General features: G+C 48.3%; 1 protein-coding gene across 5 annotated transcripts in view; it reads right to left on the minus strand.

The window, feature by feature from the left end:
* Positions 1-26,853, minus strand: part of GRIK1 (glutamate ionotropic receptor kainate type subunit 1) — a 97,621-nt gene that overhangs the window by 23,277 nt on the left and 47,491 nt on the right. For 3 of the 5 annotated variants that reach the window (XR_012577506.1, XM_074530120.1, XM_074530128.1), the window contains exons 3-12: positions 26,412-26,669; positions 23,559-23,740; positions 17,934-17,987; positions 16,875-17,048; positions 13,097-13,240; positions 6,693-6,800; positions 5,992-6,036; positions 3,350-3,463; positions 2,138-2,341; positions 1,552-1,775 (exon numbers count right to left, since the gene is read on the minus strand). Coding sequence is in view for 4 of the 5 variants with exons in the window: in XM_074530120.1 (XP_074386221.1) it covers positions 1,552-1,775; positions 2,138-2,341; positions 3,350-3,463; positions 5,992-6,036; positions 6,693-6,800; positions 13,097-13,240; positions 16,875-17,048; positions 17,934-17,987; positions 23,559-23,740; positions 26,412-26,669 (1,507 nt within the window). In the remaining variant the exon portion in view is untranslated. The remainder of the gene's footprint in view (positions 1-1,551; positions 1,776-2,137; positions 2,342-3,349; positions 3,464-5,991; positions 6,037-6,692; positions 6,801-13,096; positions 13,241-16,874; positions 17,049-17,933; positions 17,988-23,558; positions 23,741-26,411; positions 26,670-26,853) is intronic. The other 2 variants (XM_074530136.1, XM_074530144.1) reach the window with 1 other exon arrangement.

Here is a 26,853-nt window from a genome sequence, read left to right on the forward strand (position 1 = left end):
GAATAAATCCCTCTGCCTGACCTGCCTGGCTGGAATTTTGCACGGTTTCAGAAAACATTCAGCAAGCTGGAAAGAAATATCTCTATCACAGAAATAGAAAAAGTGCCATGAAATTCTGGCAGCAAAGCCTTGTCTTCCAGACTGGGAAGGTTTTCCTAGCCCTGGCTACCGATTTCAATGTGTTAGTAGGGTGTATGCTTCTTTTACACCTCAAAACAAAAGCTGATTTTCTTCTTGTGTTTCTATTGCTGCGCTGAGCTCTGGTTTACAGTTCAGCAGAATTCACCGCTCAGACCTTCTGCTTTCCTGGCCTTTCCCCCCCTGCTTTTCTCCCTCTCCAGCAGCAGCTGTGCTGAGGTTTCTGATAAAGTTGAGATGCTCAAGGTCACCCAAGCACCTTTATCCACAGGGTCTGTGTGACATTATTGACTCAGCTACTTGGCTCTACCTTCACTGACGCAACAGCACAGCTGAGATGGCATTAGCAGAAGGGGAAATTCTGGCAGAAAACACCTTGTTCATCCACTGGCAGTGTACTTGGAACAGAGCTTTGCCAGCCTGCAACCCTTCACAGCGATAAAAACTTCAGTGTTTGAGTTTAAAAATTAATGTAACAATGACAGGGCTATGTAAGGCTCAGAGACAAATGAGAAATTATTCAGCTGCTGAAAAGTTGAAAGAAATGACAGGAGGATTATACCAGTCTGTGCAAATTATTCCCAAGTATTTGTTTTCCAGGAACTGATGTCAAAATGTGGGTAGCCATGTAATTTACTGTGACAGTGCTAAGAAGTGGATGGTTTTCTGGGGTTATTAAAAGCAAACAATATTTGCTGAAAAACTTTGCAAATCTTACAGAAATCTTGGTGTATTTGGAGACACAGACAGGTCTCGATGTGGGTTTTGAGACCAGCTTGGGTTACAATGTATAAATCTAAATTAACATGAGGACAATTTCACTTCTTCACTCCATGCAGCTGAATCTAACCAGGCACTGCTTTCAGGCATCAGCTCAAGGAAAGCATTTGTGTTTCCTTCCACTGTTCTGAGGTGCAGAGGGCTGGGGGATGTTTTCAGTCTTGGCACACAAGTGCAGAAAAGTCAATCTGCCAGAGAGGAGCAGATTTAAGATTAGCCATGACTGAGATCATGGGCTGTGTACAGTGGAGTTATTATTTATGGCGCAGTGAGGCACAGCAGGAGCTGTGGGAAGCGGTGAGTAACTGCACACAGCCCCACAGCTGCTGGGGAGGGAAAAACTCCTCTTTCACCTCAGGCCACCCCTGGGAGGTCAGTCCGTGGCCTCTCCTCTCATGCACAGAACCAGTTTGGGTGGAAGAGACCTCTGAGGTTGGGCCTCCAGCAAAACCAGGTTCACCTTTTGGGTCCTTTATTGTGCAATACAGAAAGGCAGTGTTGATGAGAAAAGACCAAGCCTTTGCAGGAAGGTTTTAGGACTGGATAACCCCCTGAGGATGGTGCTCCAGAGCCCATCCAGCACCTGTGAGGGGAGAGGCTGTGGGTGCATCCAGAACTCTGTGCCAGCCTTACCTGGCAATGACAAAGAGGACACAGCTGACTCCGAGGCAGGCCAGGAGAACATACATCCAAATATCTGGAGAGAGAGGGTTTAAAAAGGAGAAAACGCCGGGGTTGGTCCCGTTGGGCTTCCGGTACAAGATGCTGATTCCCAGTGTCATGAAGGGCTTGGAGAAATCAATCACTTTCTCTCTGACATAGGTAATGGTGAGAGGAGCAACAGCCAGGTCAGCTTTCTGGAAGCACAAAAGGGAAAACACTCATCTTCTTCATGTTCTGCAAACTCACCACAATTCCCTCCATTTCTTTCCTGAGCATTAAAAAATAAATCACTTTTGGCTCAAATTCAACAGAATTTAACATTTCTAGGGTATTTTAGGGGGTTGACATTCCATTTCCTCTTTTTACAAGGCAGGGGGGCTTGGCCACAGATGGACATTTCCCCCCAACACCTGCAAACTGCTCATTCAGACATTCCTACTCTGATGGGTGGCAAAACAGACACAGCAGTGGCTCTAGGAGGTGAAAACCACAGGGAATATTTCAGATACAGAATACCCCAGGTGAAAGGAGGACAGAGAGAAGGGTTCAGTCTTACATGATCTATGAGCTCCTTGACCATCCCGTTCCACTCTCCCTTGTCATTCTGGGCTCCGTATTTGCCGTCAGAAACGAGTTTGACCTCATAGATGAAGCCTAAGATGTTTGACAGCTCCTTGAGCAGGTCCAGGCAGTACCCCTCAAACCTGTCATTGCCATACAAGGGCTTGTCAGACTTCTTGTACATCACATAGGGATCCTCCTGCAGGAAAACGCAGCACACAGGCAGGGAGAGATGTGAGCCTGGGCTCGGGTTAGATCGCTTTCTCTACACAATGCTAATATTTTCCACAGGGATTGCAAGTACATGGAAGCCAGCAATTTACTGTGTGCATTAAAAGCTCTTCTAGGTGTGTTAACAAACTCACTGAATGAATTAGTGATGAGCATAGGGGCCCTAATTCTCAGTAGAATGGACCATTTGGGGCTCCCAGGAGCTTTAATGCCAGTTGTGCCCAGCAGCTCCAAACTCTGACCCAGGGTCTGGACCCTGCATTGTCCCACTCCAAGGGACAGGAAGGGATACTGAAGGACAGAGGATCCTAAATAACAGGAAAAACCCCATAAGGGGAAACTAGCATTTTGTATTCTGTGAAAAATAAGTCTTTACTCAGAAAAAGCTTCAAATGGAGCGAAGAGGGAATGGAGAACAGCAAAGGCAGACTGCAAAGTACATTTTTGCTTTCCCTTTTACAGGATTTTGGATAGGAGAAGATCTGGGCAAACAGTTTAATGTGACAAAACACCTGTGTAGGAGTAGTAGACACACAGTATAGAAGGACCCTTTGAGCTCTTTCCCTCCTGAGGAACTAGGCAGAGCAATTGAAAAAAAGTGGCATTACTGGGCATGCAGAGAGCACAATGCAGAGCAGCTCCCAAATACCCAGTTAAACCTTTTCCATTCCTCACGCAATGTAAGCACAATGACTCAATCTGTCTGTCTGCTGTTTACCACTTCCCTTCAGCCCTCCTTGTCTCATTTCCAGTAAAACAAAGGCTGTGTGAGCAGTGACTGCAAAGCTGAGCGTTTGTGTGTGCTCCTTCTTCTGGGAGGAAAAGTGCACAGGGCTTGTCTGAAACGCTGGACAAGGGGAAACAGTTTTGGAGGCAGAGGCTGTGTGAGCCTTCCAGCGGCAGTGTGGTGTTGTGGAGCCAATCTCATGTGTGTGTGTGTGGATGCTGAGCCCGAATGGAGCTGGGGCAGCCTTACCAGGATGGTGGTGACGATGAGCGTGCGGTTGGCCAGCGAGTCCGTGATGTTGGTGGAGCGGTCCTTGTTGCTGTCCGTCATGTTAAGGCCACTGTAGGAGTTCCACACCCCAATCTGCACACAGGAGAGCGGCTCAGAGGCTGCCCCAATCCCCCAGACCCCCAGAGCACCGCCCTCAGGGCTCACTCAGGAAGGGAGCCAGTGCTAGAACAGGGCAGCAGCACCACGGGCTGATCCAGAAACCCCAGGCAATGACTGCAAAATGCATAAATGCAAACCCAGGAGCACTGAGAGTGTGAGGCTTGGCAGTGCAGTGCTGGGGTGGCCAGCTGGCAACCAAAGTGGAACAGGCTGGCTTTGTTCCCTGCTAAAATAAAAGTCAAATGTCTATTTTTATGGGATTTTCAAAAATTTTGTCGATGGAGGAGTTGAGACATGTGGCAAGAGCTCTCTGTTCTGATAGAACAGGTTAAAAGCCTGAATAGCTACCCTGGAAGTGACTGATGGATGCACTGGCGTTTTGCTTGCCCTGTGCCTTCAGCAGGTTCAGCAAAGATTATTCTGTCATTCCTGGACTCCTGGATGTGCCAGAGCCATCAAGGTGGTACATTTCACACCCTGAGCAGTATTTGCTCAGCAAACATCAGTGGCCAAAGGCAAATTCCTTTCCAGCCCTGGAGACAGTGAAAACTTCCAGTATTTACTGCCCAATCCAAAGCCTCCAGGGAAGATATTTGTCCTTTCAGTGGATTTGGATCTACGCTGTGGGGCAGAAATTATAACCATGTTATTTCTTCACATCAATATTTACCCAACTTTAAACGCAGGCTGGAAGCATCTCCTGTGTTTTTGCCTTTGGATTTTCATGCCCAGCCTGGCTGAGGGCTGATGTGAGGAGCTCCAGGCAAGGAGCTGGCTCAGGCAGTTTGATTTATGCTGGGCACTGTGGAGAGCACGACCATTTCAAGCAAACTTGGGGTTTGTGTCCCCAGGTGCCACTGCTTTTGCCCCTCACAAACTTTTTTTTCCAAATTCTTAATGGGGATACCCACGCCATTAAAAAAAAGTTTATGCCAAGCATTTGTCAGTCATTCCCTTTGTTTCCAAAACTAGATCAGTTGGCAAGCTGATCTGGAAAGTGCACAGATTTACAAAGGAGATAAAATGTTGGCTATTATGGCAGCCTGAGCCAGGAATACAGTAAATATCAATGTCCTTGGATTTGCACCAGGGCGGATGAGCCCTTCTGCTCCCTGTTACTGACTGGGAATGTGTTTGTTGTCTGGCAGCAGGGAAGGAGGAGACAGCCATGAGACCAGGGAGCAGCAGAGTCACAGAGCACACACAGAACACCAGGAGAGCACTGGGCAAAGGGACAGCCCTGCCCGGAGGGGCACCAGGGAGGAGGAAGGACCACACCAGGTAGGACATCACTGGGGAGCTCAGGGGTGTTTTGCAGTTTAGTGACAAGTGTGACAGTGCCACGTGCCCTCCCCAGCGAGCCCCTGCTCTGAACAGCTGTAATTTGGTTCAAATCAGCTCAGCAGAGCACGGGATGCCCGCAGCCCAAGGGGAGATTGCTTCTGTGTGTCAGGGGATGATCTACTCCCCAGGAAGGAGGGGAGAGGGCCTTTGTGCCTCAGCCTGATCTGCTGGAGATTAAACTGGGTTATTAAGGATGCATGTGCTCCATGAGAACACAGGCAGGCTTGTAGAGGATGTTTTATACCGGTCTATTCTCACAGAAACAGCACAAACCCAAAACCTTTCTACACTGTGCATGAGGGAGGGGTGTGGAATAATGAGATCTGCGTGGACCACGGGCAAAATACAATTCTAAGCACTACAAAAAGTTTCTGTCTCATGACTGCAGAACACTTCAGACTTAGTGGATGCAGTTTTTATCTTCTCCTCCTAGAACAGCAACCAGGGGTTGTAAGTCCTGTGGGGAGCAGTGCGTGGAGCTGGTCTCCAAATCCCACTTTTGTGTTTTAAGCACCTTATGTTCAAAGAGGGATGAGATTCCTGGGGTAATTTACATCTTTTATAAACAAGCTTAGTTCCAATTTCCATATGTTAGTGAATGACAGCACCCACTTAATCATCTCTATTCTTTTCTGTAAGGAGCTAATAACACACTCATCCAAATTTTGAGGCAATAATGCTCGAACACTGCCAGCACTGAGAGGTTTGTGTGGGGAAAAACGCCCCCAGCCCTGCACATTAAGCCAGACTTTGGAGCTGGTGCCAATACACATCCAAAATACTGTAATTTCACCCTGTAAATTTTAGGTGAATCAGGAAGGATGGCACAGGAGAAAAGGAATGGTTTTGCTGCAGCAGGGGCCTTTACTCAAGGATGGGAAAAGCACAGCTCCAATTTAACCCCCCCAAATTCAGGGGGGGTAAATAATAATTTAACCCCCCTGAATTTGGTGAAAAAGCTGAATCCTGCCAAGATCTTCTTAGTCTTTGCAATTACAGTGTCTCAAGTGGAGAAAAACTTATCCTACCAGGAAAATTCCTGCTTTCAGAGAGACTGTTGTCTCTAAACTGCAATAGGGGAGTCACCATTAAAACCCAAAGGCTGAGTGAGAAGACCCAGCCCAGAGGGTTTTGGCATCACCTGTGTGTGTACAAACCTTCTTCCACACTTTATACAAATGATTAGAACCCTCGCCAGCAGCCTTGGTACAGGGAAAAACAAACAGAGTGCTTCATTAAAAATGAAAAGAGAAGCTGTCTGGAGAGCTGTGTGGGAGCAATCACAGTTAAATTCTCCATTAACCCATCAGCAATGCCCACCCCGAGCTGAGCCAGCACGCAGAGCAAGGGCCAGCAGCCTCGGGAGCTGCTGTCCCCTGGGCTGGGGCTGGGACACCCGCAGCCGCCGCCCCCAGGGCAGCCCTTATCGCTGGCTGAGGGCTGGCAAAGGGAAAGAGAGCAAATCCAGCCCCAGAAACCTGGAGAATTCCCAGCAACTCCTCTTCGTGGAGGTTGTTACTCGAGCACCTTCTTTCCTGTCTCCCTCATGTCACATTCATCTGCGCACTGCTAGATAAATTTATCTGTCTCTAGGTATGAATTTACCAGCCACAGCTGCAGTGGCAAGAATTGAAAACGAGGTGCACTGAGGATGATTCTTTCCATTAGACAATATTGCCTGCCCCACATTCCTCTCCCATACCTGGAAATGCTCTGCACAATAAAAACCCAATCTCAGCAGCTCTGCTTTAACTCTGACTCAAACCACTTGAGAATGGTGGGGTTTTTACCCCAGTCACAGGAGGTTCAACTGAGGAACCATGCCCTTGTCAAATGAACTTTAGGCAGTGTTTTTTACCTTTTCCGTGCCTTCCTCCTTGAGGCTGATGATGTCCAGGTCGAAGTCCTTCCTGAGCCCGTCGGTTTTGTTGAAGGTGATGCGCCCGGTGAGGCCCTCCCACCGTGCCTGGGGACACAAACACAGCCTGCCTGTGGCACCCAGCAGGAGCCGCTCTGAGCCCGACAGGGGCTGTTAACAACAACAACTGTAATTCAAATACACCACGGCGTCGGATCACTTCCACATCTGGGGGCTTTCAAGCTTATATGGCTTTGCTACTCTGACAAAACCCTTTTTTTTGTTGTTTAGTTTCTTTCTGATATGTTTCGCATTTTGCAACCAGGCACAAGTCTGTGAGAGTTTACACAGATTGATTTACATATGTGTGGTACTGAGAAAAAAATGCAGACTGACCAAAGAGAAAGGGAGAATCATATTGCCCAAAGCCAGGGCAGTTGTGCACTGCACAGGAACTCACTACAGTTTCAGTCTCCTGGTCCTGCGAGCCTCCCACCAAGCCTGTTTGAAATGAGATCTCCTTCCCTCCCTCCCAGCCCATTCTGTTCCCAGAGCCGGTGCTTATCCATAAAACAAAGTGATGGGTTTAAAAGTGCAGCCAATCTTGATAATCTATTTTTGGGAGGCCCCCCATTAGATTAAATTTGTCAGAGATACAAGGAGAGCTGACGATAAATGATGGCATTGTTCCTTCGTGTGTGTCAGCCATATAATTTTAAATTACAAGCTTTTCCACCACACATCATTCCTTGCCTCATTTAATTTATTGGAGACAGAGGACAGAAGTAAAGCTGCATTAAAAATCACACTTACAGACTGGTGTCCCCCGTCCCTGCTTAATCTGAATTCCAGCCCTGAATCTGCAGGATTTAATCTTGGATGCTGGGGAGTTCTCACCACATGCCTCAGGCAAATCTGGTGCATGTGGAATTTGTGGAAACAAAATACACACTTGGATACACACTTAAGCAACATAAGAATGGAAAAGCATCAGTGCAACAAATTTGCTGTGAGATTTTCCATCTTAATGACTTGGGAGCACACACAAGTCTCTGCTGTAAACAGTGAAACACTGGCAGGGTTATTTATTACTTATTAATGATAATGATATAATCAAGATAGATAGCATATGGATGAATATGGACACATATGGATGAATTTCAATCTCTAACATCCCTTTTCCCAGCCTGTCTTTTTATTCCTCAGATGTGCCCCCATCTCTTTTTCATAAAGTTGCAACATTTTATAAAATCTGCTCTTTGGAGATCAGTTTCTCAGGAGGTTCAGGGAGTGTTTCTCAGAAATGGTAAATGATGATGGGATTTTAAAATCCTAATGGTGAGGAACACGCTTCAGATACCATCTGAATTCTGAATTTAATTTCTGAATTTTATTTTATTGCTTCTAAACCAAAACAGAGAAAGCATCATATGCAGAGTTCTTGCTAATTAACAAACTGAAATGGAGCAGAACTTCCTGAAAAGCCAGGAGCTGCATCTGTGTGTATCACAGGGATGGGATTTCATGCTTTCACACGCAGGATTTATAGCCCATTTTATGTTTCTGGTGACACATTGAGTGTTACAGGACATAATAAAAGCTGAATTGGAGCCTGATCAGGTAATTGATCAAAGAGCATCACTGTCAGCAGCTGCTCAGACCCCTTCTTACTGAGCCTCGAGTAGGGAGCGGACAGACAGGTTACAGACACAGCTTCAGAGGCTGGCAGGCACCTCCATGGCCAAAATACACCAAGCAGCCTACTGAGAGCTGTGGAACTCTCTGTTTTCACTGTGAAACCCCTGTTTTCACTGTGGAACCCCCTGCTTCCACTGCTGGAAAGGATGAGCATTGTGGGGAAAGCACAAGCTGAGCTCTGGGGTTAAATATTCCAGTTACAATCCCTATCAATAGCTTGATGGGAAATTACAACATCAGGAGAACAGAGCTGACTCAGCCTCCAAGGTCAAACACTCCAGAGGAGTTTTATCAATTCCCACCCATCACAGGTCTGTATCAATTTCCTCTTCACCATCTTGGATCAATGCAGCAGCCCCCATTCCAGCCAGAGCAAATCAACAGTTCCATCCCAGAATTGATCAGTTCAGCTGCTTCCAGACCTATCAGAGACTCATGGAATGTCCTGAGGGGGAAGGGACCCCCAGGGATCACCCAGCCCAGCCCCTGCCCTGCACAGACACCAAACCATCCCACCCTGTGCATCCCTGGGAGAGGTGTCCAAACTGACTCGAGAAATTCCCCTAACAGACCAGATCAGTTATTTATTTTGTAGAACACACCTGTATTTTTTATTGGCTCTCTCTTTTTCCCTTCTCTTGCTGTCTAAGTGTAACTTGAATATTTGAAAACTTTCCCCTAAAGGCAAGCAATCAGCTGGGTTTTTCCCTGGCTTTAATGGGAGTTTGGTCAGAAATCACTCACTGGACTGTTCCTTGAGAGAGGAGTACACTCGGAAGCTGGAGTGAAGTCTAGTTGGAGATAAGAATATTCTCCTGCCTGCTCTGTTTTGTCCTGGGGTTATTTTCACCCATGGCATATATATTTAATTCTTGAGGTTATAATCTCTTTATTATCAGAAGTTCCTAGGCAAAATGAACATCAGTTATTGATTTAATGTACATTGCTAATTAATCACAGGGGTGAAGGAACCAATATTCCCAATTTCTGATGACGGCTTTGATGGTACCTGACACTTGAATGAAGAATTCAAAAACTTAGGAACACTTAAACCTACAATGCTCAGAACACCTCAGGTTTCTCTTATGTAACAAAACCTCCCAAGGCCATAAATAACAATACCTCTATAATAATAAATAATAAATCAATAAATAATAACCAAAATGGTACTGACCAAGACCAGTTTAATTTTCCTTTGGTTTTCTTTCCTTTGGGAAGAGAAAGCCCCTGCTTTATTGGAACTGCAGAGAGAGCTGCCAGATTGGAGTGACAGTGATATTGCTTCTCCTTGGAGTGGAAATCGTGTGTGATGAGCCACACATCAACTTGTCAGCCCCCACAATTAATCCTCTTATTACCAGAGATCCCCCAGGATTACAGAATTCAGTGAGTTAGGGTATGGCTTGGCCATTATCCTGCTCCAAATCTGGCATAACTGATGGAATAAAGGGAATTTCAGCACTCGCCCAGCACAGGGCTTTATCTGTGGAGATAAACTGAGAATTATGATGCTCCACAGCCTCTTTTCTTGGAAGAGGTCCAGGAAAAGTCCTGGCCCTTCCCTGAGCAGCACTGGAATGGAGATGCAGGGAGAGGCAGAAAGGGGCATTTTCCATGGCCAGAGGGATGGGATTATAGTGGGCTGTGAACAGGGAAAATTGTGAATTGTGTTTGAGTAAGCCTGGATATATTAAACATGTCCTGAAAAAATGTTCTGTGTAGCAAATGTCAAAACATCCTCCATGCATTCAGATAAAGTCACTTTATAATGGTTCTAGCTTGCTTTTTATAAACAAATCTATTGCCCAGGAAACATTTAATGAGCTGAAAACAGAATGGAAGAAAATATATGCAATCTTTTTGTCAAACAGCTTGTTTTGATTTTGGATATCACAGTGCCAGTACCCTGGCAGATAATTTTTTATCAATTTTCATCAATTCAATATGTATTTATTCCCAGCACGCAATCCTGCAATTACTTTGCAATCTGGGCATAGATAATTCCATAAATAAGTGTTTTTCCACTTGAAATTTGATTTCAGAGTAAGAATGCCTATTGACATTGCCCTCAGCCTCATTGTCTTCTCGGGAAGCTGAGCTTTATTTCCTAATAAAGCACCATGGGATGCAGGTCAGGCAGTTGTTTTGTTTGCTCTCCTCATTAAGAGGTTTCAGGTCAAAGCAGCAGCCACTAATAGGCTCAGAGCAGAAATGCACTTCATGGACTAGCAGTAAAGTTTATGAGAAATGAAACAAAGAAAAAAGATTGTTTTAGTGAGAGTGAATCAAGTGTTACTATTAAATTATCTGGTGAGAGAAGCCGAACCAAAGTAAACAGCTGTTTCAATTTGATGTAGCTGAATATTGTAGCACCAGAGCCCAGAGAAGAAATCCAGCCAGCACCCCCAGACCCTGTCACTGCTCAGGGCTAAAATGCAATAAAAAAGATGCAGCAGAAGAGATTTTATTTCATGGTTTGGAGCAAGATGTTGTCATCTTTTCCCAGTCATTGCACAAAGATTTCAGTGCTGCCCCACAGCCCCTGTCTCAGAGAGCAGGGGAGATTTCCTGGCTCTTGTGGCATCAGGCTCTTGTACTGCTCTCTCCTTTTTATTCATTCCACTCTGCAGGAAAACACTCCCAGGAAAACACTCTGACATGCTGACTCTGGGAGTAATCAAAGACCATTAAACAACAGAAATGTTCTGTTCTTATGAGATTCTTTGTGCTCTTGTGTTTGGAGCTGCTGCCAGTCAGAAACACAACAAACTGATGGATCCCTCTGCAGATGGATTGCTTTCCCTTCTGTCATAATTTAAATTTCTACTTTTACTGTAATGAGAAGCCTCCAGTCCCCTCTCCTTCCAGTACTGAATGCAGATGGATGGCTCTCCCTCCTGGTCTCAGTGCTTGGCATGGATCTCCTCAGAAACTCAGCAGGAGCTGAAATCTCTTCAGATCTCTTTCAGTCTCTGAGATCTTTCTCTGTGATTCTGCCTGAGGCCATTTAACAGTCCCTCAGAATCCAACCTGCATCTCTATCCTTCTCTCTGCAGGTGTTCCTTTCATTGTGGCTGGGTTTGAACAAGGGAAGCTCCCACTGGTTTTGATGATAATTGAAAAACAATCATAATCTGGGGCCTTATCTTGTGCTTTAGAGGGGACATGAGCAGAACTGGATCATTCAATTATAAACATATTTCATGTTTACCCCCATTTTTCCTTCAGAAAAGGCAGGATCATCCTTTCTGTTGTCTGCAGACAGACATCTCCTCTTCCCTCTGAGCAGGGCAAGGGGCACTCCCTGCAAATGCCTCCAGAAGGCTCCAAGATTGGAACATCCCTCAGCTGTGAATGGCACTGGGTCACTGAGAGACACAGCTTCTGACAAGGATTTACTTCTCATTAAAATCTCCTTAATGGGCTGCTGCAGAGCCTTGGTCTCAGACATTTCATACAGCTGGCCCACAAAGCAAATTAGGTGACCTCAGTTCTTTCCAGCACCAAAATAAAATGCAAAAACTCACCAGGGAGCCACTGAAGCACTTGTTAACTCCAGCATCTGCAGGAATCACTGCAGGCAAATTCTTTGTCTGAAACTGGTCTATTTAGTCTGGAGTACTGAATATTTGTCTTTAGATCAGTCTGCAAAATGCCTTCACAGAATGTCAGCACCACATCAAAACCCAGGACAATTAAATTCTGCCTATGTGGGCCCAGCTATCGCTCTGCCTCCTTGACTTTGTTTGCTCCATACCTATTCACTGATTCCTAATTATAAAGTTTTCCTCTATCCCTGCTGAACAAACCAGACCCTAACATGATTGGGGGTCCAAATGTATTTGCTATTTGTTTCCAACTCATGTTTTAGGCTTTACAGGAAACTCAATATGCTCTTGTTAAACATTATCCTCTGCTTTTAACAACCACCTTTTTTGGCTACATCAGGAAGATAAGACTCTCAGAGTGTTTAAATCAGTGTTTTACTGACCATGAGAGAGACTCTATTTGCAAGGCCATCAGTAATTAGCTCCCATATCTCACTCAATGCAAGAGGAGCTGCTTGTCCATGATAAATGAGAGTTGTGTCACTGTTCAGGCTTTGAATTGATCTGCTGGGGTACATCTGCTACTCTTGGGCAAAGTGTTCTGGTTTAGGCTTCAGGACCCCTTAGCTTTATACTCAGCATCCCCCAAAATAAGGAGGCCATCACTGCAGGGGCATTCACTGAGACAAAGTCTTTTGTTATCTTTCAATTTCATTATAATTATTCTTCAAACGCAGGGACTGAGGTAAGGAAAAGGTAAAACATATGTGGGATGCTGCACCTGATTTCCAATTTTCATTTCCACACCTCCCTAAAGGAAAGATTTCCATTTGAAAATCAAAACAAAACCGGGACTTTTGAAAGAGTGAAGGCATTTCAACTAAAGTGAGCATTTTTAAGACATCTCTGGATCAAGCTCAGTCATGGTTCAGGAAGCAATTTCCCTCTTTAGAAATACCGGCTGCAATGTTTTCTGGATATTGATCCCCGATCAAACAATCTGCAATACAAATGGAATTGCACAGCGAAGCAAGGACAGAGCTACAGACTCACTTTTCGTTCCACTGTTGTGCTTACCTCACATTTTTAGAAATCATCAACAACATCCACAACAGACATTAGGTGAAGGAAGGAAGGGAGGGAGGGCTCTGCACTTGCCTCTTTGATGAGGTTCATGAAGCGGGGCCCGAAGCGCCAGGGCTTGTGGCGGTGGCACTGCAGGGAGCTGACGGTGATCTGGGCCGCTCGCTGCGAGGCCACGGCCACCATGTACACGGCGTCGTACATCAGCGCAGCCTCCGTCTGCCAAAACACGGCCCCGAGTGAGGCACTGCCCATTGCTGTGCCCAAACACAGCCCCGAGTGAGGCACTGCCTACACACAGCCCTGAGTGAGGCACTGCCCGCTGCTGTGCCCACACACAGCCCTGAGTGAGATACTGACTGCTGCTGTGCCCACACACAGCCCTGAGTGAGGCACTGCCCATTGCTGTGCCCAAACACAGCCCTGAGCGAGGCACTGCCCATTGCTGTGCCCAAACACAGCCCCGAGTGAGGCACTGCCTACACACAGCCCTGAGTGAGGCACTGCCCGCTGCTGTGCCCAAACACAGCCCCGAGTGAGGCACTGCCCATTGCTGTGCCCAAACACAGCCCCGAGTGAGGCACTGCCCGCTGCTGTGCCCAAACACAGCCCTGAGCGAGGCACTGCCCGCTGCTGTGCCCAAACACAGCCCCGAGTGAGGCACTGCCTACACACAGCTCTGAGTGAGGTACTGCCCGCTGCGGTGCCCAAACACAGCCCTGAGTGAGGCACTGCCCGCTGCTGTGCCCAGACACAGCCCCGAGTGAGGCACTGCCCGCTGCTGTGCCCAGACACAGCCCCGAGTGAGGCACTGCCCATTGCTGTGCCCACACACAGCCCTGAGTGAAGTACTGCCCATTGCTGTGCCCAAACACAGCCCTGAGTGAGGCACTGCCTACACACAGCTCTGAGTGAGGTACTGCCCGCTGCGGTGCCCAAACACAGCCCTGAGTGAGGCACTGCCTTTCCCCACTGCTGCCAGCCCTGCCCGAGGCTCCTCGCAGGGAAAACCTCTCCTGGGCTCGCCTTGGAGCCCTGAGGAGCACCCAAATCCAGTTCTCCGCGTTATTTTGGAGTGTTTTCAGCACTGGAGGGAAACCACGCCGGGGAGCTACAGCGAGAGGGAGGTCCGGGGTCCCAGGCAGGCTGGAGAGGGGCTCTAAGAAGTGCCAGGTGTATGAACCACTCTTCTCATGGCACTTGTCTTCCCAACAGGACAGGCTGGCCCTGCTTTCCAGGGAAGCCAATCCCACTGATCACCTGGAACACATCCCACTGCCCAGGTATCTGCTGCCCTTCAGGATCCTGCCCTTTGGCACAAATGTGTGCAATGGCGCCCTAGAGAGAGGGGAAATGTCCTTTGGAGGTGTGGTTTTGGGAGGATTAACTTGGACTCACACATCTAACTTCCCACTACAGCCTTGGGTCCTGGAATATTACCCCATGTATTCAGATACCACAATTACTGGGTGCTCTTTGTGCCCCAGTGTGTGTTTCTTTTGAGAGAGGGTTTGTGGGTTTAATGGCACGGCCTCAAAGTGACATCACACACTCTGTCCCACTTTGCCACCTCAGAAAAGTCTCACCCCCACCTGCACTGGGCTTCAGTGCTCCCACAGTGAGGTGGGAATGGCTGTGTCTCCCTAATGATGCTGCACAAATTACCTTCCAGGTAAACCTAATGAATAATTAAACCGGGGCCTGAAGGAAAAAGGCAGCAATTCTGCAGATGAGAAACTGACTCCTTTATAGGAACTACAGAGCTGATCAGTTTTCTGTTTCTTTTCCATGCAATTCCTCAGGGAAATTAACACATTTGCTTCTTTGTTTGTTCCATTTACTTGACTAAATTTCAACAGCATCAGTGGTCCCAGTATTGGAGGGTTTTGCTCAAGTGTATCTGAATTTAAGGACTAATCTTAAGATAGAGCAGAAGAGGAATTGGTCTTGATGTGCTTGTCAGAATCTGCCCAAAATAATGCTCCACAATGGGAGCAAATGGTGAGAAGAGAAAACATTGTGAGTGATGAGTCAAGCAGGAGGAGACAATGCCAGCTGCTCTCACTGTGAAGTGTCTCACAGCAGACAGTTGTTCCAAGCACACTCAGGGCATCAAGGGCTGACCCCAAATCCCACAAAACCGATGGAAATATTCCTATCAATGTCAGCAGAGCTCAGTTTTACACTGGACTGGGCGTCAGGGCTGGATTTTACTGGCTCTGCCTGTGTCCCAGAGAGCCTGGGAGGAGATGCTTGGTGAGACAGCTCCTCTGTGCTTGCTCTGCTCTGTCTGGCAGTGCTGATGCTTTGCCCTGAGCCCACGGTGGCTGCAGCACTGCCAGGCCTGGCTGCTCAGCCCTGTCCTTGTGCCACTTGTCACTGGGCCCTGCTTCGTGTGGCAGTGGGGAGCTGTGCCACCTCCCTTGGCTTGTCACTTCTCCCCTCACCGTGGCTCTGCTTAGGGCTGTGGGGTGCAACAGGTCACCTCATTTCCCAGACACCTCACCCTGACTTGTGTGCTTTTATGGCAGAGCCAGTCCTGGAACTTGTTTTTCTCATTTCTGTGTGCTGCTTAAGCCACTGCAAAGAAAGGCAGAGATCTCATTAGACCAGCTGTGCCTCTGGGTGCAACTTGGGCATCCAGCAGGACGTGAACTCAGAGCTGTCTTGCTTGTGCCCTGCTGACTTCCCACAGGCTGCTTTCAGGGCAAACAGCAGAGCATGAACTAGGAGGGATAAATCCTGAGTTAATAACAGGATGTACAGTCCTGATCTCCGTGCACTCTGCCGCCTGTCACAGCCTTATTGCCAAATGAAATGCAGCAGTGGTGCAGCTCTCCATCAACCTGGGCAATAATGGAACCTGCTGGGAATACTGAAATGATCCCAGCAAGGAGGGAGAGGCTCCCCTCAGTGCTCTGCCAGGGCATCAAGGACACTGAGATATGAAGATGCAAGGGAGAGCACGAGAGTCAGGGATGGCAAGGAGAGCAGAAGAGTGCTGAGAACTTGGCTTTTCCCAGTGCTGTATTTGGGGGATTTCTGTGTGGATTCCCATCAGGAATTCCCAGGGACAGCTTTCTCACTGCTTTGGGTATGAGTGAGCATGGTGACCCAGCCCAAAGCAGCACCAGTGTGTGCAATGCCAGGGACAGCACACTTAATGCATTTCTCCTCAGGATGTTAAGACATTTCCAAATTTTCCCCGCAATCATCTGCAATAAAGTCTATTTCTGATCGCTTGGATCTCCACTCAGTCCATGAGACACATTATTTCATCCTGCAAAGAGATGGCAACCCTTCACCCTGCCAAACTGAATGGAGTCATGCAGTCTCTGTAATTGTTCCTATTCTTTCCTTTCCTCCTTGGGGGAGTGCTGGGAGGAATCCTGATTCCCTGCCTTGATGATACCTCTCATCTATCTTTAAATTACCTCTCAAAAGCCAGAGCTTCTGTAGTGATGGAAATGAGGAGAAAAGGCACTTCACCCATTTCAAAATGCCGCTCCCTTCTCACAGTGTGGGATCTGCCCCTGCAGGTCACAAATCCTGCACCTGCTGGGGAAGTCCCATTTTCTGCTGCGTTTCCTGCTGCACAGTGCAGAAGGCGATGGGAGAAGTGGGGCAGGCAGCATTTCAGTTTGCACAGGGCTGAGATGAACAATGGCACCGTGCTGGGGCATTGTCCCTGGGCCACCCCTGGCAGCATTGGTGCTCACTTAGTGCCACCCCTAGCGGCATTGGTGCTCACTTAGTGCCCCCCTGGCAGTGTGGCTGCTCCCTCCCTGTCCCCGTGCCACCCCTGGTTCCCTGGCTGCTCCCTCGCTGTCCCCGTGCCCCCTGGCTCACTCACAGTCATGGTGCCATCACGCAGCCCCGAGTCAGGCTTGGGTGGTGCCTGCAGCCTCTCCATGGACCACTTGTCCACCACGGCCGACACGTGCGGGTTGTCGATGTTGAGCAGCCGAAAGCCCGTCATGTTCACCCCGCTGTACCTGTAGGGCTCCAGGTCCAGGGCAAACAGGTCCTAAAGCGCCAGCAGCAACACAAACAGAACCATTTCTAAAGGAAATTGTGGGGCTTTCCCCCTGTGCCCGCCCTGGCTCCCGTGTGAAACCTGACTGAGCCAAAGCTGTGTCAGTGAGGTGGGTGACACCACACAGCTGCTGTTGGGAGAGAAAAGATCAATTCCCCACTGCAGAACTGCTTTGCAAGCAACCTGCACATGTGAATTTATAGCAGTGCTGCAGCTCTGACAGGCCGACATGAGGAATTGGCTGGCCACTGTCAAGCTGCTTTCTAAGCTGAGGGGAGGAAAATTCCGAGAGACACGGTGAGGGCTGTGCTTTGGCTGCTTGTGAATCCCAATTTCTCCTGCTGTGCCTCTCCAGGCACCTCTGCCAGGCTGTGGCATGGACAGGCTCCATGTGCTCCACACGGCATTTACAGGGCAGCTGGGGTGGCTGAACCATGCAGGACCCTCCCAAGCTGTGTTCGTGCCATCAAAGAAAACTTTTGTTACAAAATTTCCTCAGTGCTTTATCCGTTTGTGGTTCTGTGGTTTTGTAAGTAAATGAAACAATTAAACAGTGATGAACCAGCAGTGCCCACAGCGCAAAGCCATTCACTCTTTATTTTGTTCACTGCAGTCCATCTGTACTGATGGTTTCCTGTTAATCAGCATACTGCAATTAATTTTCACTGCATTGAAGTGTTGGCCAGTCCCAGAAATGGGGCCAAACAGCTTTCTTAAGAAATTGTGGGTCCTTGATACACCTAAGGAGTGTTAGCACCCATTCTCCAGGGCTTTCCTTGACTAATGGCAACAAAGATCTCCTAAAAAAGGGGAGAATTTAGCTGTCTTTTCTGAAACTGAGGAAATTGCCCCCCCAGTGTTTATAGTGTTCCTTACCAAGGTTGTGAAAAAGTAGTGGTAGTATTCTGTCATCATTCCCATGGAGAGGATCTGTGGAGGAGATGGAAAGGTGAAGGTACTTTACTCTGAAAGCTCCCAGTGTACTGCAGTGCCTTTAAAAGCAAGGGTTAAACACATTGCAGGTCATGAGAGCTTGATTGCAATAAACCCCACATTTTTCTTTAGGAGCCAAAAATATCCTGTTGTATTTAAATGATGTTTTTATCACCTCTGCTCAGGAAAGAGATTAAAGAGAGCAAAACTTCCAGGACAAGAAAAATTACTAGACATAACGAGATGCTGATTTTAAAAATCCTTTAGTCTGCAGTCTGGGAGTGCTAAAAATGAATTTATTAGCAGACAACACGGTTGGTAGGAGAAGTGCTTAGGGGCAGGGTTTTGTATTCTGCTGCCAGGTGAGAACAGGACACTGCTGAGGGCTCAGGAGTAAAGCAGGAAAACAGAAAGAAGAAAGTTTCTCAAAGTGCCTGTTGTTCCACTGAGGAGTGTGGCTGACAGGAGGGTGACAAAACAGCTGGGATGGGAGAAACTTTGGAAGAAACAACATCCCTGAAGCCTTCCTCTACTTGTCTGGGAGAATTCTGCCCTCTCTGGCATCTTGTGAGGAGAAGGAGGAATTATAAACCGGGAAAGTGCTGAGGAATTCATGGCCACGACAGTAACACAGACCAAGGTTAATTCCTGCTCAGTCCTGATCACAGCAATGCAAGGATCTGTCACTAATACCCTTTTAGGACAGTTTTGGAGTGCCTGAAGAGCTGTTTGAAAGGCAGGGGGAAATAGAGGGATTGTCTACAGCAATTCCTCAGATTAGAAAAAAAAAAAAAGGAAAGAAAAAGGAAGGGAGAAAGAAAACCGTGAACTTTCTGAGCTGGAGCAGATAATAAAACCAGCTCAGTGTTAATCGCAAACAACTGATCCATTTCCAGCCACTAAAAGTCAAGCCAGAAGGCAACTATTTCACTGAAATGCTCCACTGGATTTACACATCAAAATTGCCTTTTTTATTTCTGATTTTATTAATCCTCTTCTATTCTGTTTCTTGGAGCTCCTTTATTACCTGTAGAAGAAGCTGGAGGCGGCTGCTCCTGCCCTGTTTATGCACAGATAACAGTGCAGAGCTGCATCCAGGGGAACTTTTGTGTGCTGTGCTTCCCAGCTGACCTGGCTGGACTCTGTCCCCCTCCCTGGAGCCACTGGATTTCTGTGGCTTTGCAAAGGAGGTGCCAAATTTATGGGATTTTTATGATGCAGATCTCCTCTGAGCTGGAACTGCACTCAAAGAGCCCAGTGGGAAGTCTTGCAGAAGGCATGCTACAGGTTTGTTCTTTAAAGCACAACCACCCCAAAACAAGGCAGAAAAAATGCCCAAACAAGCAAGGAAAGCCTCCAAACCCCAGGACAAACAGAAACAAAGCCCCTGAGGAGAACAGCCTCAACTGGTTGTCCTCCCCTCTCTCAGTCATTGAGGATGAGAATTAGCTAAAAGCTATTTAGCACTTTGACATGCGCATTAGATACTAAATAGGAGCTTTTTATTCCAGGATCAGACAGATTTTGCAATAATAATTCATGTTTAAGGGTAATATGGCTGCTAAGCAAAATTCACACCAAAGGACGATTTAACGCTCTGATGCAGGGAAACAGGAGATGGAATCAAGTCAAAGCAAAAGCAAGAGGAATGCTGAGAATCATGCTGGACATCCCAGAGCATCAGTAACTCGCAAGCCTCCACTGCCTGGGTGCTCCTGCCAGTGCAAACAGGGGTGCCCAGGGCTCTCCTGCTGAGTGTTTGCAGCGCAGCAGACACAGCACAGCAGACACAGCAGCTCCCAGGAGCAGGACAGTGAAAGCCTGCTCGGAGCTGGGGTGGATTTCAGGCTGGGACACCCCTGAGGCACCTGGCAAAGCCTCCCACAGGGCAGAGAGAGAGGGGAAGGCAGCACCTCTGTCTGTGTGCCTGCCCACAGGAAACTGGGATGAGGTTTCATTGCTCATCGCTATTTAAATAACTTTGCATGTCATTATGTAAATAATTATGCACCTGATACAAATGTTCTATTTAAATAATAATAGCTTTTAGTTACAGTGGAACTCAGATGAATGTAAACTAGGGAAATCAGCCTCGGATATTCTCCTTGTACATCTCCTGCCCAGCCTTCCCTGTATAACATTTGTTCCTCAGCCAAACTCAGATATGCTTGGACAATGGGAGATAAAGACACTTCCATCTCTAATTATCCCTTCCAGATCAGGAGCCTGGGCCTTGTCCTTTGCAGCTGTGCACTTTCAGCTGCAGGTCATGAACCACGAAGTGAATCCAAGAAAACAGCAGTGGTCAAATTATATATGGCGAGCTGACAGAGTCTGGATAAAAATACTCTCTTATGTCTGAAAATCTCTTTTGGGTGCCCTGTTCTTGGCTTGAATCACATCCCAGCTCTAACTTGCATTTGTTCATCTTGTAAAAAACGCCCTGCCTCATTTAGATCCATTGTCAGTCTGCCTTCGAGGCGGGCTGGAACTGGAATGATGGGCAAGTGCATTAGTGGGAACTGCACCAAGTCCTGTGCTTGCTTGCACTCTGCATTTCCCTCACTCGAGCTGTCATTTCATTTCATGACCATTAAATGCATTTCATTTTCCAATTAATTACCCCTCTGTTTCCTAAGGCCAGTCCATCCCTGCTTCTCACCCACAGAGAGGGGATGTGCCACTGGTGTTTCTGTGGAAGTGGGAATAGAGCTAATCCAGCCTTTTCTTAGCAGGGAGTGGGCTCCAGCCTACCTGCCAGGATCCTGGAAGGAGCAGGAGCTGAAGTTTTCTATTCCCACCTCTATTACTGTACCAGGAATGTACTCCACGGTGACACCTGGTTTTTCTGCCTTCTGGAGGAACTGAATTAATGATTCTTTTCGTTGTCTGTCACATCCTCTTTACAGGATGCTCTGTGAGAGCCTTAAACCTGATTAAATATACAGTACACTTCCTCAAATGTATTTTGGGGGTGAGAAGAAAGGAGTAGGTAATTTAAGGTTAGCAGGGATGTACTTTCTGAGAGGTGAGTTTGTCTAGCAGTAAAATCTGTGCTCAGATTATTGGTCCTGGTGTGTTGGCACAAACTGAGGGTTAAGCACAACAACTCAACCTCTTCAGCCAAGTTCCTCTCACAAAAGGCAATATCAGACTGAATAGTGTACAGGGTAAATTGCAGGCTTTGTGCATAAAACAGATTGCAATTGGCAAGAGCCACATTTAATTTGCTCGGGGAGTGCTTGTCCAATGCAGACAGAGCACAGACCCTCTGCCCACCCAGTATTCCAGGGGAATGCCATAATCAGCAAGGGAGGCCAGGCCTGGTGGGCTGGGCAGGGGCTGAGGGAATCCAGGCTCCCTGAGCTTGTCAGAGAGAAGGGGAACAGCTTGTTCAGCTGAGTGCAGGCTCTGTACTTGGGCTGGATCAGGTTATTGATCCACCTGCTCTTGTTGTGCACACAACAAGCGTGGCTTGATGGGGTTTAGTGGAAGCCATAAATAAGCAGAAATTAGAGCAGAAATCTGTCTTTTGTGGTGTTTTGTAAAGCAGAGGCTGGAGGAGGGGAGTGAGGAGGTCCCTGGCGCACACGCTGCCAGCACAGCTCCAGCAGAGTTCTGGGCTGATCCTTCTGCTCCCAGAGGAGCCTTTGGGCACCTCCCTCCCTGGGAAACAAGCAGTGTCCCCTCCCTGCCCCATGGGCTACTAAACACCTACTGCCTTACCTAAATACAGAGAACAGACCACAAGGAGCTGCTCTGGGGACAGCTTCAGGTGACCCTGACTCCTGCTCCTGTTAGAAATCTTATATAATTTAACAACACCACCTGTTTTTCCTGTGATAGCTCCTGGATTGTTTGCAAAGTCAAAAATATTCTCTACTGACATCACAGAGTTCCCCTGAAGTGATTTCTCCAGGGTTTGATGTCTTGCTCCCATCCAGGGTACACTGACAGAGGGGTCTGTGAGCGCAGGGATGGGGAGATGAGCGGGGCTCTTCCTGTAACCTGCCATCAGAGGAGAGCCTCAGGAACTGAGAGCCCTGCACACCTCCACGTTTCACAGCTGCCTCTGGCAGGGAGCAGCTCAGCCCCTGAGTTACTGCTGCCAGCATCCACGCTCAGCCACAGAGCTAGCCCACAGAAAAGCCATCTCCCCTTTCCTTCTAGCCTATATTTATGTGGCTCCCTCTCCCACAGCGCTGACCCACAGGTGTACCTCTCTCAATTTGCCTGTTTTCTCCCCCCTCCTTCCCCCAGTTCTTCAGGCACTGGAGAGCATTATCTGTATCTGCAACCTGTCACTTGTCTAGCTGATCCATATCCCACACAAACTTTTCTGCGGCTTTGCCCTGCTTTAGTGCATCTTTCAGCACTCCCTCCTCTTCTTTTGACACCCAGGTTTGCTTTTTGGGGTTTTTTTCCATACTCAGCTTGGCATATTGGAAGCTTTGTGCCTCCTGCAGGGTGCCAGACATCTGCACCTTCATCTTGCTGGTCCTTCAAAATTTGTGTTGTCAACTTAACTCTTCCCCCACAAATCTCCTTTTGGGAATGATTTTGGGCAGCCCTGCAGGGAGCAGAGTGGGGAGGCAGCCCACTCCCCCTGCCCACACAGTGCTGCTGCAGTGCCCTCCCTATCCCTGTACCTCAAATCAGTCACACTGAGGAAATCCTAACATTTACTGCAGGACAGCATTCCTGGGAGCAGGAAATCTCACCCTAAGGCTCACAGGGATTGTGTGCTGCAGCTCATCTAGGATTCAAGTTCCTCCAGCCTGGGGAGGAACATTCTAGGCTCCACACACAAATGCAGTGACTTGCCTTACCAACTTGGGCACAAAAAGCTGCTCTGCAGAACATCAGTATTGCAGTAAAACACTCTGGGATGGGAACAGAAAGGGGCCTTTATGGGCAGTTAGTCTGATGTTCTTCTGGGATCAGGGTATCCCATCAGATTGCCTGGCAGGAGAAATAACAACTCATCCCTAGAGGTGCAGCAAGAAGGGAGGTGCCCTCAAAATGTATGGGGGTGGTTCTTGCAGGTCAACAAACTGTGCTTGAGACTTGGATTGTCGAGGAATGTACAGCAAGTGGCAGCAGTAAATTGCAATTCCCACCACTCCCTGTGTGCCCCTGGGAACATCCCAGCCCGTTAATGTCAGGCTGTGTTTGTCCTTGCCTGCTGTGGCTGCCCAAATCTCACACTCAGGCTGGGCCAGCCCTCACACAACCACCTCTCCCATCAGTTTAGAGGATAGATTTTCCTTCTGATTCTGCCTCTCTTTTTGATGGGAAAGAAAAAAAAACTGTTGATTAAAGCAGGACAAGCTGAAACACATGGAGTGATGTCCCCAGCCAGGCAGGACCTGGCACGTCAGAAAGAAAAGCTGTGTGCTCCTGTGGGCACACGTGGGGCTCTCTGGGGTGTCAGTGCACCTTTTGCTGTGATTTCTGTCTCTGCACCCACAAGCCCCCTGTGTCCCTTGGGGTGCCTTTGGTTTTGGAGGAGGCGGGATCAGAGGGGCTGGCAGATTTTGGGGCGCTCTGCCTCCCCGTGCCCCGTACCTGCTTGAGGATTTCTGCCGCCGTCTCGTGCGAGCAGTCGAATATCACATAGAACTCCTTGCCCTTCTTCATCTCCTTCAGCAGAGGCCGCGCATCCTTGTTCCCAGAGGGCAGCTGGCGGATTTTGATTTTGATGTTGTATCTGGAAGGGGCTTTGATGAGCTCCTGCAGGCGAATCAGACCTGACAAATGACAGGCAATGACACAATCACTATCCCGTGCCACGAGGATTTATTGTCAGCTACACAGGGTCTCTCACACTCCCTGAGGATAGTTGCTAGCTCCATATTTGCCAGCTTCCTAGCTAATATTGTTAAAGCGTTTCATTCCCATGTTTATACTTGGCTTCTAAATATTTTGGAAGGTGTTTTCAACTGCTTGACTACAGGATATGTTTGCATTGATGTAATACAATATAAACATAGTGTAGTATGTTTAAACTGAGACATGAAAAGCAAATAAGGCTTCTTCCTGTGCAGCTCATTATTATTCCAATTCCAAACAGCAAGAAGATAAAATTGAGGAAACCTCCTCCTAACTTTCCTGCCCAGTGTCACCACTCAGCAGCTGTGAGTTCTTACAGAATCCTTTGGGATGCAGCTCTACTCCCTCAAACACGGGTGATTTCTCAGACTCGGTGTTCAGCTGGCACAGCTTTACATGCCTCAGCTGAAGCCAGTGGAGCTCAGCCAGAGCCTTGTCCAAGTGTTTAAACACACTGCAGCTCGACTGGCTAATTCAGCACTCCTGTGTAATTTGCACTGCCTCCAAAACCGAGGGAAGATAGTTAAGGGCTCTTTGAGGTGTGTGATTACAGCCTCGCATTATCCACGAATGCAATTCACCCACAAAAAATTCCTGATCTCCTGCTGAGGGGAAGTAAAAGGCTGCCTTAAAAATATGCATAGAGAGGGAGAGAGAACACAGGCAGGGAGCACTTCTTGGACCAAAATCAAACAAATTATTAAAATGAAGGAGCTCTTGCCTCTCCTGCTGGGAGTGGGGATAATATTTGTGTGGGGTGTGAGTGCCCTTGGTTGAGTGGCACATCTAAGGCAAGACAAAGCTCCCTCTTCCCCCTGAGCTTCGAGGGCTGCTGGCTTTCTCTCAAGTGCTGGCAATGCTTGGGAAAAAGCTGCTCTGCCCCCGCCTGCAGAGCCAGGCCTGCTCCTTGCAGGTTTTCTAGTACCAACAATCAATAGAGAAAATGGAACATGATGAGCACTCAGCTGGAAATGCTGCAGGCACCCGGAGCTGGGCCTGGCCAGGAGCCAGCTGAGGAGCAGAAACCACTGGAGCTGATTCTGATGGGAATGGGCTCCCAGCACTCACTGACAAAGGGGCTGGGGTCACCTGGCTGGGAAGGTGCAGCCTGGGTGCAGTGCCTGGGATGGCAGCTCCAGAAGGGAAAATGAGGTTTGGGAGGAGGAGTCTGGGAAGCCTTCATCTCATCCTCACCTCCCACTGAGAACTGGTGTTTGTCTTCCCAGCAACAAAAAGTACTTCAGTGCAAATGGTGAAAAGCAAAAATCCAAAAGGATTTGCTGACCCACTTCCCTCTCCTTTTCAGGGGAAAAAATTACTGTGTGCCTTAAAATATCTCCTTTGGTCCCATCAGACTGGGACCTTGCACTTCCCAACGCTTCCTGCTGCCACACAAACTGGAGATGGAGCCCAGGTGTGGTGTCCTGCAGAGGCCAAAGCAGCAGTGCAAAGAACTGCAGCTACTTTTCGGGAGCACATGGCAAAAGCCTGAGCCCATCCAGTGCCACCCCCTGCCCTGGCAGGAACATCTCCTGTGCTCTCTGAGCCCCGTCCAACCTGGCCAAGGTGTTTTTATTTCTTGTGGTGTAACGATGTCAAACATTAGGGATGGGAAATAAAAGAGCTGGAGTTAACTGGCACCACTCTAACCCCAAATCCAAGGACTATTTATACTGATCAAAGTTGACATGTTTACTTTCCTGACTCTGAGTTAATAAGATGATTGATGATTAATTTACTTTGTAAATACCTCTGCAAATGAAATCTCTTTAATATCAGGCTTTTTTGTGGCTGAGCATGTACACAGCACTTGGTGTGCTTATACCTTTTGGAATGCCAATTTGGTTGTGGAGTGGGCAGGAAAAGACCTCTCCTTGTTTCTATTCTGTCTAGAAGGTTTATCTAGGAGCTACTGGAGAATGTCCAGTGGGGTCCACAGAGAGAATGAGGGGTCTGGAGCATCTCTCTTGTGAGGAGAGGCTGTGGGAGCTGGGCCTGGTCAGTGTGGGGAAGGGAAGGCTGAGAGGGGATCCATCAATCCACACAAATACCCCACCAACCCACACAAATATCCCCAAGGCTGTCACAGGATGGTGCCACACTCTGCTCAGTGCTGCCAGTGACAGGATGAGGAGCAGTGGCCATCAACTGAAACACAACGAGTTCCACCTCAGCCTGAGGAAGAACTTGTGTCCATGGAGGGGGCAGAGCCCTGGAACAGCTGCCCAGGGAGGGAGGGCCTGCAGTCTCCATCTCTGGGGACACCCCAAACCCACCTGGAGAGTTCTGTGTCACCTGCTCCAGGTGACCTTGACTTGGCAGGGGGATTGGACTGGGTGATCTCCAGATTTTGGGATTCTGGGATCACTTTGAAGCTGTGTTATGGGTTCCACAACCAGGAAGCAAAATGGGATTGACTATTCAAACCCCAGGGGCTCCTTCCCAGGGTCTGGTGAAGAGAGCAGCTTTCCAAAGCCATGGCAGCAGCAGGGCGGGGGCTTTTCCCCTGTGAGCCAGGAGAGCTGCAGAGGGCACGGCAGAGTGAGGTGCCCCAGGCCTGGTGGAGTCTGACAGCCCCACAGCACTCACCCGTGCTGTCCTCGTAGACCACGGTGACGATTTTCCAGTTGAAGTAGAGCACGAGGTCCAGGACGGCCCTGCTGATGGCGGCGTAGTCGGGGTACAGGTTGATGTAGAAGGCGTCCCTGTTGTCCACGGTGGGGTGCTTCCAGCGGGTCTGGATGTGGGGCACCTCCAGGGCGTTGCAGATGGACTGCACAGCACTGACCGACGAGCTGTGCGCCGGCCCGAACAGCGCCGCCACGCCCAGCGCCAGCTGGTCACACGCTGGGGCACACCAGGCACGCTCAGTGCGGGACAGCACGGGCTGGGGGTGCTCTCTGAGGGCTGCTACCCTCCATCCATCCATCCATCCATCCATAATCCATCATCCATCCATCCATCCATCCATAATCCATCATCCATCCATCCATCATCCATCCATCCATCCATCCATCCATCATCCATCATC

This window comes from Zonotrichia albicollis, chromosome 2 (assembly GCF_047830755.1).
Source record: "Zonotrichia albicollis isolate bZonAlb1 chromosome 2, bZonAlb1.hap1, whole genome shotgun sequence".
Taxonomy (NCBI): Eukaryota; Metazoa; Chordata; class Aves; order Passeriformes; family Passerellidae; genus Zonotrichia; species Zonotrichia albicollis.